The sequence below is a fragment of the Delphinapterus leucas genome, chromosome 7, assembly GCF_059928025.1.
Source record: "Delphinapterus leucas isolate spDelLeu-1000000601 "Yukka" chromosome 7, BTC_Dleu_Yukka2, whole genome shotgun sequence".
In the NCBI taxonomy this organism is placed as follows: Eukaryota; Metazoa; Chordata; class Mammalia; order Artiodactyla; family Monodontidae; genus Delphinapterus; species Delphinapterus leucas.
This window is the reverse complement of record NC_143135.1, coordinates 97,780,164-97,793,304: the sequence shown is the minus strand read 5'-3', so window position 1 is coordinate 97,793,304 and position 13,141 is coordinate 97,780,164. Positions and strand designations below refer to the sequence as shown.

The 13,141-nt window shown below is 46.4% G+C and overlaps 1 protein-coding gene across 3 annotated transcripts in view; it reads right to left on the bottom strand.

Annotated features, from left to right (window-relative positions):
- The window catches only part of SORL1 (sortilin related receptor 1), a 157,031-nt gene that overhangs the window by 61,635 nt on the left and 82,255 nt on the right, over positions 1-13,141 (bottom strand). For all 3 annotated transcript variants that reach the window (XM_089915731.1, XM_022560208.3, XM_022560210.3), the window contains 7 exons: positions 10,923-11,051; positions 9,991-10,076; positions 6,520-6,692; positions 5,304-5,435; positions 3,163-3,254; positions 1,691-1,937; positions 336-474 (listed from right to left, as the gene is read on the bottom strand). In XM_089915731.1, coding sequence (XP_089771857.1) covers positions 336-474; positions 1,691-1,937; positions 3,163-3,254; positions 5,304-5,435; positions 6,520-6,692; positions 9,991-10,076; positions 10,923-11,051 — 998 coding nt within the window. The remainder of the gene's footprint in view (positions 1-335; positions 475-1,690; positions 1,938-3,162; positions 3,255-5,303; positions 5,436-6,519; positions 6,693-9,990; positions 10,077-10,922; positions 11,052-13,141) is intronic.

The window sequence follows — 13,141 nt, the reverse complement described above, 5'->3', positions numbered from 1 at the left end:
GCATCACTCCCTGTCAGGGTGCCAAGCGGGGATTAAGTGCACACTGGGCCTCTCCAGCTGCAACAGAAGCCACACCACCCGTCAGTCAGGGGCCAAAGGCAGGAGGAGGGTGTAATTTACCCACCGAGCACCAGCGTTCCAGGCAGGCAAAAACATGCTGTCTTCCAGCTGTTTGTGTATCATTAGAAAAGAAATTAAGATGTCATAGGAAGAAATTAAATAATGCACATGTTGTCATGACAGGCCGCCAGATCCTGCTTGATCAGAGACTGCCCACACCCAGCCCCTTTCAAGAGATCAACTCGACAGAGATTAAGGAGGAGATGCTGCCTTACCGGTTGTTTTCCCCCGGTAGAAAATCTTCAGGTCCATGGGCCCCGTGAGCCGGTTCGCCAGAATCGCCATCTCAGACCCGCTGTATTTGGAAGCTCGGAATATGCTGAGCTGTGACCAGTCGTCCCAGTAGATGTCATTCTAAAAAGAAAACCTCTGTTAGTCAGTCAGCTCTTCTGTCTTTTTTCCTGGACCCTCATTCAGACCAAGAGCTCCATCGTGCAGTGGACACCTAACATTCACTGGCTGAATGATTAGCCTGATCAAGATCTGACTTAAATGCAAGTCAGTGATTTTATCCAAACCTCACCAACTATCCACACTGAAGGAACGACCCCAAAGAAACTATCCGATAAGCATCCGATAAGTTTGACCACAAGTTGAACCCTTCCGTAGAAAATCTGAACAACCATTTTGGGTTCTAGAGTCGAAGCACAAGTGACAGGCCATGCCCAGGAGGCAGAGGTGGGACAGGGCTCATCTCAAGACATCAGGGAATGAAGAGAGCAAACCTCACAAGAGACCAAGACACAGAGCCAGGGACTTCCCTGGGGACGCAGTGGTTAAGAATCTGCCTGCCAATGCAGGGGACACGGGTTCGATCCCTGGTCTAGGAAGATCCCACATGCTGTGTAGCAACTAAGCCCACATGCCGCAACTACCGAGCCCACGTGCTGCAACTACTGAAGCCCGCGCACCTACAGCCCATGTTCCGCAACAAGAGAAGTCACCGCAATGAGAAGCCCACGCACCGCAATGACGAGTAGCACCTGCTCACTGCAACTAGAGAAAGCCCGCGCGCAACAACGAAGACCCAATGCAGCCAAAAAATAAAAAGTTTTTAAAAAAGACACAGAGGGCTTCCCTGGTGGCGCAGTGGTTGAGAGTCCGCCTGCCGATGCAGGGGACACGGGTTCGTGCCCCTGTCCGGGAAGATCCCACATGCCGCGGAGCGGCTGGGCCCGTGAGCCATGGCCGCTGAGCCTGCGTGTCCGGAGCCTGTGCTCCACAACGGGAGAGGCCACAACAATGAGAGGCCCGCGTATCACAAAAAAAAAAAAAAAAAAGACACAGAGCCAAAATGAGGCTACCGATACTGAAAGGCAAGCCAGGAATTTTCATGGGATGCAACCTCAAACTTTTGAAAGGTGAACAGTGAGCATCCTGGATCCCTGGCAGCTCTGTCTGGCATCCCTCCCTATGGGCAGAAAGAAACTGCCTCCAATTCAGAAATGAGCTGATTTTCTAAGTTAGATAAGCATCTCTGCAAAAACCCAGAGACAGCAGGCTCTACACCTCAGTCTGCTCCTCACCTACACTGACAGGTTGCCCAATGCTGGAACAGGTGAGGCCCCACCTTAAAGACAGCAATGGCGTAGGGGTGTGGGAGGTTGTCCAGGATGACGGAGCGCTGCTGGCCGCTGAAAGTGATCCGCTCGATGCAGTCCAGGTAGGCATCCGTCCAGTAGATCCACCGCTCGTCCACGGTGATGCCATTGGGCCACTTCACGTCCTCCGACACAAGACGATAGGCAGCCGAACCATCCATGTTGCTCCGGTAAATGCCAGGCCTCAGGTCCCCCCAGTCGGTCCAGAACATCACTCTGGCCAAAACCGGGGAAGAGCACACATCCCATCAGAACTGGGGAAATGGGAGCTCAAAAACTGCTCCGAAGAGACAAGCATTCAGCCAGTTAGTTCAGCACTGTTATTATAATCTCTAATTCTAATAGGTAAAGCCACTTAATTACTTGACCCACAAATTCTTTTATTGGAATTTATCTATGGTATAATCAAGTTATGCAAAGACAATGTACAAAGATGTTCACCACAGCATTGTTCATACTAGCCAAAAAAAAATATATAGGTGTGTATACACCTATATATTTAGGTGTATATACATGTATACACACAAAAATGTTAATCTATAAAGTGATACATTATGTACACACAAAAGAATATTATGATGTCTAAAGATCTACATGTGCTCACATAAAACAATCTTCAAACCATATTAAATATGTTTAAAACATGAAGAATAGTAAATATCCTATAACCCTTTCTGATACGCGTGTGTGTGTGTGTGTCTATATGTCTGTGTTTAAAGGGCATACACGTGTACACGGGTAAAAATAAACTCTGAATGATAACTCTTAACCAAGAAACTGTTAACAATGATTACCCCTAGGAAATGTGAGGGTGAAGAGTTAAGAGAATGGAGGAAACAAATATTTTTCATTTCATAAACTTCTACTCTTTTAATATTTTTAATCAAATGCATATCTTCTTTTCAGAATTTTCTTTTAAAAATCGATCTAATTCTCAATCATAAATGCTACAAAGCCTCATCCAGAATTTCCCTTTTAGCTCTGTTTCCTTAAGTTAATAATAAATTAATAAAAAGCACCTCTGCATTTCCCAAGTGCATACAAATTGCTGGTAAGAAAACACAAGCCGGGGGGCAGAGAAAAGAAGCAAGGGGTTAAATGTGTGTATCACACGTTAAACTCAAGATAAAGACTCCTTACAATATCCAACTATGTGGGCCTGACTATGTCCAGAGAGACTTTTAATACTACCTTTTGTTAGAGAAACACCCCACAGCTGTGAGACATCTGGGTGTCTACAGAGATTCTGATGCTTGCTAATGGAAAGGGGATGGAGTTAGCTGCCCAGGATGACTAAGTCATGGTTCCAAGACTTGCAGGTCATAGATTATTTCAACCACAATCATTAGAAACAAGTTTCTGTCCAGCAGTTTGCCTTTCCTTGAGAATCTGTCTGTTGCAGCATTGGACACACACAGATTTCCTTTGGGACCACACTTACCCGTCTTGGGGCACAAGGACCAGAGCCCTGGGCCGGTCAAGCACAGAGGAATTGACAATCGTGAGTCGGAAGTCGCCATCTGGATTCCCCACCTGGCAAAGGAGGGGAAAAGGCCAAGATGGGTCTGAGCTCCTTAAACATTGCAAAGTTTCCTACTTGGCTCCCTCCTACAGATGGGTCCCTTTATGGCCGCCTGATTCCCCTACAGACTGATCTGGAAACCTGCCCTGACCTCCAGCCAGAATGAGTTCTTCCCTCCTCTGGCTCAGGTGACAATTCTCACACAGTCTGACAGCAGAGCCAGCGCCACCCGTGCCCCCAGTTCTGGGGGCTTGATGACCTGCACGAAGTTAAGTGCTCACTGTGTGTTTACTAACTCCACCCGCCTCCGCTGCTCCAAGCTCCAAAGCCACCAATGGCTCTGCTTTGTCCACAAAACAAATTCTCAACGTCACCGCCTTGCCGTTTAAGAGCCTCCACAGACTGCTCTCTCCACATTCTCTCCTCCACACAGGCTCCTACAACTTCAGGGAGGCTGATCTTCTCATGGTTCCCCAAGCCTGACATACCTGCTCCCGTCTGCTCCCACCAGATCCACCCCCAGGCCCACCTGCTCTGCTGACCCTTCTGAGCCGCCTTGATCAAGGGGCAGCCACTCTTACACCATTTCACACACCGCATTTGAGTTGTACACTGTGGACGCGTGTGGACACTGAAGCTTTACCTGCACCCTTCTAGCAGAGCGCTGACCACACTCAATTAAAAAAAGGAGCGGAAGAGTAATAAGAAGACCACCGACGCACTGCTCAGTGTGTGCCCGGCGCTGTGCATATTTCCATTCCGTTCTCTCAACCGCCCTGTGAGGGGAACACTCCAATGATCCTCTCCTCGAACAGGGCTCAGCTCAGATGTCCCTTCCAAGACACTTCCTCTCCCCAGTCACACAGTCACATTGCCGCATTTGATGTTCTTTGCAGCACGTGGCACCAATAGGACGGATGGACTTATTTCTTCATTATTTTGCTTGCTCCACTAAAACCTAATCTCTCTCAGCACAGGGACCTGTGTGTCTTGCCTCCTGCTGTATCATGACGTAAAACCATACCTGGCACGAAGTGTGCCCGAAAACAGCACTTGTCAAATGACTGAGTGGATAAAGGAATCCTCACCTTACAGATGAAGAAACTGAAGCTCAGAGGGGATGAGAAACTTGCCCGAGTCACTTAGCTACTAGAATAAAGACTGAACCCAAGGCTTCGCTGGTGGCGCAGTGGTTGAGAGTCCGCCTGCCGATGCAGGGGACACGGGTTCGTGCCCCGGTCCGGGAAGATCCCACATTCCGCGGAGCGGCTGGGCCCGTGAGCCATGGCCGCTGAGCCCGCGCGTCCGGAGCCTGTGCTCCGCAACGGGAGAGGCCACAACAGCGAGAGGCCCGCGTACCGCAAAAAAAAAAACCTGAACCCAGGTCTGTCTCTCGAGTTTGTGGCTTTTGTCATGTAACTTCCCCCAACTCTCTGGGTCTCTCTGCTTCTACTGTGCCTTCCAGTAAACCACAAGTCATGTCTCCCCAGCGAAATCAGTATAAAGAGGTGCGGAGGCAGCGCCCCACTGCCTCAGCAGGAACATGCAGGGGTTGAGCATATGCCTAGGAGACCATGACTTCTTACCCTCCCAGCGCCCTGCGGAGCTCAGGTGCAGACAGGTGAAGTGAGGATACGAGAGCACCTACCTTACAGGGTGGCTGTGAGAAGTGAATCCAATAATTCATGCAAAGTGGTTCCCACAGGGCTCCTCATCATTAAAAACAATGATATTATGATAATAATCACGATATTATCTTCATTATGCTAACTGACAGCATAATACTCGAGTGCGGCTGTCACGGCACTGTAAGAACGCTACGGTATCGTTATCATCGTTGCTATTACTACTCTATGCTTCCGCTAGCCCAAATGTAAGTATTCAGGTATCTTAATGACATCTCTGTTTAACAGATTCAGGCACCCTGTTCGCACACGGGACCTCCATTCTCTGCATTTCTCAGGCAATCTCCAGAGGAATTAGACACACTGGCTCCTGCTTCTGTGTCAAATCTGGCCCACAGCCCAGGGGCTCCCCTGCTTGCATAATTAAGGACATACCTCAATCTTTTTGAAGCCAGAATCCACCCAGTAAAGTAACTGGCTGAGGGGTTCAAAAGCCAAGGCTTCCACTGTCTCCAGGCCAGAACTGACGATCACCTCTTGCCCTGCACTCCCGTTCAAACAGAGGCGCTGATGAGAAAGAAAGAAAGGAGAAACGGTGTGAAATGTTCAAATGACCTCCAGCCAAATCAGCCCCTTCGATGGGAACCCACTTATTCAATTGGCTTGAAGGGTGAGGGCGGAGATGTTTTATATTCGTAAGTGTTCCAGATGCATGAAGCTGGTTTTTGATAAAAGCATTTCTAAAATGGATTATGGCTTCCTGTTTGAAACAGAATAACTAAACAGAACTGAATCTTTTATATCACCTTGCATTATCATCATGAACACTGGTCACTGAGCTGTGTTGTATCACAATAATGAGGTGGAGATGACCAAAATGCATAAGTCTGTCTGCTTTTAAAATAAACGAAACCAGACTGCTGTTATTTTTTAAATCCTGTGTCTGCTTTTTATAAAAAGTCTTTCCTCCCTCGGGAGGCTCCTAGCCATCAGGTGCTATCGCTGGGACAGTAACGGGCAGTAGTCACTGCCGCTCCCCCACCAAACCCTTCGGATACCCGGGCCCTGTAAAATTTCTGTTGGGTTGGAAGTCCAGATAAAACTTGCTGGAACTGCTTTTCTAAAAGGATTAAATAAGCAACGAATAAATATCAAATAGCTCTCCTTTAAAATGCATGGGTCTGAGTGTATGGCCATCTATCTGGCCCGCATGGCGACCTTCACAGCTTACTTCCTGGTTCTTGACCGTGCTCAGAATAGCTGAAATGGATAATTACGTGAACTATGGAGATCAAGTGTTACTATATCACGGCTTGGAAAGAAGGATGCTAACGAGGCAGTGCATACGATAGGGAGGGACTAATAGTGCTACATACCGAATCCTAAAATCTTTCCAGCAGGTAAAGAGAGACCTCACTTATAAGCAATACCACAGACTGGGGGCTCCCTCTGTCCTTCCTACAAGGACAGAGGTAGGTAGGGAAAGAACACACTAAAACAGAAAACTGAAAAGTGTCATCCGTTGGCCCTGAGAGGAGTTACAACTTAAAAACCTCCAATACCCACCTCCTTGGGCCACTCTGCAAGAAGCTTACCAGGACTGGGCAGTCACGAGGCACAGCCCCCGCGAGCAGACCCAGAGTGGACGCACCTGGATGATGTCCAAGGCCAGGTCGGACCAATACAAGCAGTTGCGGTCATAGTCGAAGTCCAGGGCCACCGCTGCCCGCAGCCCGGTGAGAGGCAACTGCTCGGTGGCTCCGGAGGTCAAGTCGTAGCGGTGGATGGACTTGCGCATGGCGTACAGGATGAACTCGTTCTCCTCTGCACAGACACACAAAGACGACAGGGGGCTGGACCTGGGGATGCTGAACGGGTCCTCGCACGTCTGACCCTCTTTTTTCTCACCCATAAACCTCAGAGCCACTGCACATGGCGTGGGTCAAGTGAGAACGTAGGAATCCAGACTTAGAAGGTGGGTAAAGGAATCACATTTCTGCTTTGGGCAAGTTTCTTAAACTCCCGTGAATCTCTGTTTCCTCTGCAAAGTGTCTACTTGCTACATTTTTTAAAAATCTAGATTCCCTCCAGTAGTCATGCTCCAATAGCTATTCTTCAGAGCTCGGCCCAAAAGTTTTGGTCACACTTGACAAAATAATTACACCAATAAGCACGTTCCTCCTTGTCACAGGACTGCATCACGTGGCATCGTAATCTTGTTGACTAAAGACCCCAAGTCGCTGAAGACTTACAGCTAAGTTTCCTAATCTATTTACTCACCCATTCAATATTGTTCACAATGACACAGAGCAATTATATCACCCTACTATATTTTCAAAGCAATAATACATCCTTGGCCACCTACAAAACGTTTTACAACATAATCATCACAAAGATTCTATTTCTACTTAAATACTTACACAACGTACATACTATGTACCAGGCATTGTCTGATCCCAGTAACAACTGTATAAAGGAAGAACTACTATTAACTTGATTTTACAAATGAGAAAACTGAGAGCAAAGAGGTTAAGTAACCCACTCAAGGTCACACAACTAGTAAGTGGCAGAACCAAGACTTGAACTCGGATGGTCTGGATCCAGAGTCTATGTTTTAACACCCAATGGTGTAACACCGATGGTGCCATTTTTCAAGACATAGAAATAGAAGCCCAGGGTGCTTACAAGACTGACTTAACGTCAGACAACTAGGAACGTGAAGAGCTGGTGCTCTATCCCTTCCACTTAGGGAACAGCCTGGAAAACATCCAGATTCTTCCAAGGGAATGGAGATGAGCAACACACCTGCATCCATACCTGAGGCATCCGTTGTGACAATATGTTACATCTGGGACCAAGTTGCAAATCTGGATCCCTCTGCTGCATGCCTGCACGGTGACTGTGGTTGTTTGCTCTCTCTCATCCCATTCATTCAACGAGTTAACATGTCCTAGCCACCTCTGCTTTATAAAGGCTTCAATATAGATAATGCACCCCCAAAATGTAAGTCTACCTACTATTTTTTACCAAAGGTAAATTTGCCTTCTTTTCCTTCAGTATTACTTCACTTCAAAAGTATCTAAGCCACCACCACATGATAACAAACCCCTCCCTTTGGTTTGCAAGAAAACCTTCCCACTGTAATTCCCAGGGGATGGAATAGTCAAGATGAAAAGTGCCGAGCTTGTAAATGACATTGGAATCAAGGATTCTCATGGCAGCTGCCAGGTGGAGATGCAGAGACACATTCACAGCAGCAAGCCCTTCACCCCACATCTCTCTACCATCTAGAAACCTCATTCTGTTGCTTTGGGTTTTGTTTTTTTTTTTTTCCTTCTAACCAACTAGTGCCTTTTGAGTAGAGTCTGAGTCCTGAAACACCTGCCTTAGGATTGGGTGTAGAGGAACAGACAGCATTTTGTGTGCAATTCTTAACTTAGAAAAGAAATAGAATTCTTGGTAAATCCCAGCCATACATGAGCCCAGCCTAGAGATGTGCGTTATTATCCTAATCTCAAAGGAAGAAAAATTACTTCACTTTTAAAAATCCTTCCAGACGACCAGATTACCTCATCTTTGCAAACATATTATGGTTCCACATTAGTCCTATAAAACCATCTTTTCCTTTCTTGGTACATCCCTGCCTTGAATTCCATGCTTTACAAAAAAAAAAAACAAAAACATTTAGGAGGTGGCCTACACTACAAATGAGATTTTTCCACTTCATTCCCTATTCTATCTTCTCCTATCAGAAGAGAAAATAGCTTTCCTACCAGTTTAGACAGTTTTAAACAAACTGTTTTGTCCCTCGCTGAATTACCTTCAGAAATATTTATTACCAAAGTACCTACTCCAGTCCCTTAAGAGCGATCACTCAAACCCTGCTCACCCAAGCCCTCATCAATAACAGCTCTTGTGAGGGGACTGTTTGAATCATTTGATCATTTGTGGGAATCTGCGGAAGCCATGTTCTTTTGAAGTCTCCACAGTGAGGGATGTTAATTACTCAGTAATGATGGAAGATTAAATTAAGGGACTCATGAGCTTAGCGTGAAAAACACCAGGGCAAACTGGCGAGCAGTGAGCGAAGGAGAGGGCTGCTCTTCCCTGCCCGCGGAGGACAAGAGGCTGTTTGCTCACGCTTCCTTTGGCGCTGATGGCTGTTCCATCAGACGCCACCACCACCAATGGAGCCAGCTCCAGTCACGCACCTTCCCCGAGAGGCATGAGCAGGAGGGAGGGCTCAGAGGGAAGAGAAGCCCTACATGAAAAAGACTAGAAACGGAGCAAAGAAAGGAAAGATGCTAAGAGATTAGCTCTTTGTTAAGGTATCATAATTTCACGTCTATATTACAAATACCTCAACATCTGCCATCACCCCCAAATCGACTTGAAATGTTTGGAGCACATTATACCTTTATAGCATGTGCGCTTGCTGTAAAAGTTTCCCCCCATGAGCATGCACGTGATCACCTCAAAGAACGGGAATGGCGCTCATGTGCCACTCGAGTGATGGCCAAGCAAGAGCATGAGGCTTAGCGTCTGAATTCTAGCTCTGTCACTTACCAGATGTGTGACCTCAAATAAATTGTTTAACTCTCTCCTCTGAACACACTTCCTCATATTAAAAAAAAAAAAAAATGGAGCTAATACTAATACCTGCTTCACTGGGTAGTTCTAAGGACTAAACTGATAACGCATGGAAAAGTACAGTAAAATGTGTAAAATTCCATTAAAACATTAGTCATAATTATTGTTATAAAAATTAAGATAGATCACTTAGCTGTTTCCCAGAAAGCCATGAGTCTCTTTCTATGACAAACAAACGGATCAAGGAACACACAGAAGGCCTAAGGGTGCCCTCAGCCCCCCACGCCTAGAATACAACAGATGCCAAATAAGTATTTTTCAATGAACAAAAGGGATTTCCCTCCGAAAATGTCTTCCATTCCTATAAAAACATAAGGTTATAAATAAATGTTGTTTGGATACCATGCTTAGGGGGAAACGGGAGCTCTGAGATGCCCATCCTTTCTCTCCAGGAAGTTTGAAGAGCCAGGTGAGATCACGGGAATGCTTCAACAATGTCTCGACAAGACAAAGGGAAGAAACCACGTCTCACCTGCCAAAGGACATGGCACCAGCTCTCCTTCCAGGCGTACTTCAACATCTCCTCCACTGCAGGTGTCCCCAGAAATCTTCCGATAGCTGTCACCCCCACCCAAGAGTAAGAGGTCAGAAACATCAAAGAATAGTCATAAAGGAACATTTACCCATCCATGGACAATACAGCTTATCTATTCATTTTCCTATACAGCAAGAAGAAGGAATTGAATCATTCTGAATTGCTTCTGCCTGTAAATAAATGAGGCAGCACAGACAATTTGGAGCACTGTCCCAGGCGAGAGTTTCACATATACCGTTGACCCTTGAACAGCTCCAGGGTTAGGGGCACTGACCAACCCCCCACCACTATAGGTAAAAATCCACGTAGTACTGCTACCTCCACCTCAAAATCAAAGGAATTCATAAATGACTCAACCAAAGGCAGGAACTCAAATAGTCTGAGTAGAATCAGGATTAGAACCCTAGTTCTTCTGATTCTACATACTGTGATCTCTCATCGAACACAAACTTTCCCCCACCTTAACTTAAAAGGTCTGTACAATGAAAATACAGGTATTATATTTACTGAAGAAAATCCACATGTAAGTGGACCTTATATGCATTTCAAATGTGTATTGTTCAAGAGTCAACTGAATCTCTTCAACACAATGCTCTGAAGACGTGCACTGGCTGAAGTTTATGACTTAAGAAACAACTGGAGTTGCAGAGACGCTTACAGACTTGCATTTTTTTCCACGGGGGGCTAGGGTGGGGAGACCAGTTTGCAAACATCACAGTTTTAAATATTCCCCAAGCTACCTGAAATTCCCCTGCTACCTTGGAATTCTGGCATTTAGAGTATGAAAGGAACCCAGGTGGTCCTCTGCGCTCTCCATACCAAGTGCAGACCCGCCGTGTCCCAGACATGGCAACCTCTGTGAGACGTACCCTCTGGTTCTCCTGTAAGCAGAACCCACAGGACAAGGCACGGGAGGGGAGTGCGACTTCCCAGAAAACTCAGGATCCGGAACACAAACCTCTAATAACAAATCTTCACTCATCTTGAAGCCAAAGTCACTGAAAAGGCAATTGGGGCTCGGTAAGGCCGCTGGTTGACACACTTCAGGTATTTTGGGACCCTCCCTTGCAACGTCCACCCTACTGCCCACCACCTGTATTGTAAGTTACTCAACATGTCCCTTTAATGAATACTCACTATTTTACACTAATGCATTTTCAAAAGAAACTTTATAACGGAGCCGTAATTGGAAAACCATTATCGTATATGCCATAAATAGACAGAAACGAGACAGATCATGATGCGAGAGACAAAATAATACTGACTTTTTTTAGCTGGACCCAGTTCCCTGTCCAGAGACTCTGGGCCTGCCCTCTCGTTGTTAAAAGCAATTGGCAAATGTGAAGAATTACTAGCACCCAGTGAGACTTTCTCCTTGACATGACTGGAAGGATTAAAAGAGAAATTTAAAGGAACCGCCTTTTTTCTAAACTAAGGATTCAATGTTATTTAAGAGCATGTCCACCTTCTCCCTAAAATCACCGTGGGGGCCTCCTCGTGCACTTTGGGACCCAGACCTTCTGCAATTTGGGGACCACATCTCTTCCACACTGGCCAGCTAGCCAGGCAGAGCCCTGGGGTAGGAAGCAGGGGTCCCAGGTCTAGTCTTGGCCGTGCCCTTGTCTGCGTGAGTGGACGGCTCTAAAACGAGGCAGCTGTACTTGCCAAGGTCTGGCCCAAACCATAAACTCGTAATCCAACGGGACTTTCCATGTCGATGTGCTTTACCCAAAAGCCTTCATTTACTCTACCAAGTATAACACCTACTGCAGGAAAAGTGTTAACAGGTACAGGGCAAAGTGGTTCGTGTACATATTACATGACAGTCCACATTTAGCACCCTGTAGAGCATTTTTCAGAAGGGAGCAGTTTTATTACTGTACCGAACACGTTTCATTCATTAAATCCGGTAAATTTCTACGGAATGGCTGCTTTAAACCTTTTGGGGGACTAAGCAGAGCATTAATTACTCCAATGGCAAAGTACTCTGCTTGGGCAGTTTTTTCAAACTATGGGTCATGACCTAGTGGGCTGTGAAAGCATATTGGAGGGTCCAGACCTGCTTCCTCCCCCCCCCACAAAGAAACTGCAAAACTCATCGCACTTGAAAGTAAATCTTACCTCATAAAACTTCTGCTTACATAGATGTGTGTACGTGTCTACATACACAAATATGTGTAGGTACAGGATCACACTATAAAATACATTGCTTACTAGGAGTTGCAGTCAAGAGTTTGAAAACCACTCTTATTGGCAACCTGGGGGAATATAAAGATGTAAAAGAAACTACTCCTGAAATCAGGGAACATACAGGCTAGTAACTGTGCTTCCCAGGGAGGCCCGAAAGGACTGTTGGAAGTAAGTACAGCTGTCCCTCAGGAGCAGAACCAAAGGACAGACACTGGGAGCTCGCCGATTCTCACTTCCTCTCTTCATGTCCATGTCCAGACCCTGCCCTCCCCACTGCCACAGGTCAGTGCCACCAAACCTTTCCAAGAGCCATGCAGTCAGGCTGGTTCCTTTCTAGAAGCTACAGCAAACAGGGGAACTACAGGATGCCCTGAAACACACCCTTCACCGTTTGCATGGTCATCACCCCACAATCCCATCTGGCCCAAAGCCCAAGAGGGGTGGGGCAGGCCGTTTCCTGGTCTCAGCCTCCAGTGGCTTTTAGCTGAGTGGGTGTGGTGGACCCATGGGGGCCAGGCACCTGGCTTTTGCTTTTGGTTGTTGCTGTTGCTGTTTTGGGGGGATTTTAGAGAAAAACGATGACGATTTTAGAGAAAAACAAGCATAATAGTGTTCATCAAAAAAAAAATCAAGATTTGTCAGATTTTCTCACGTATTCTTCATTTTGTCTTATTTTCAAGTATTTAATGGGGATAAAAGAGGGAGGAGAGAGGGCTCGTAATCTTTTCCATGATCAGGGTCCCCAAAGTCTCAATCCAGTCGGCAGGGATACCTCAGACCAGCAAAATCCCTCCGATTGACATTACCATTTAGGGTTCTCTAAGGGAGGGCAGAAGGCAGCAGCAGAGGGGCACTGAGCAGACATCACTGGGAACATTGAACAGCTCTGTGCTTCTGC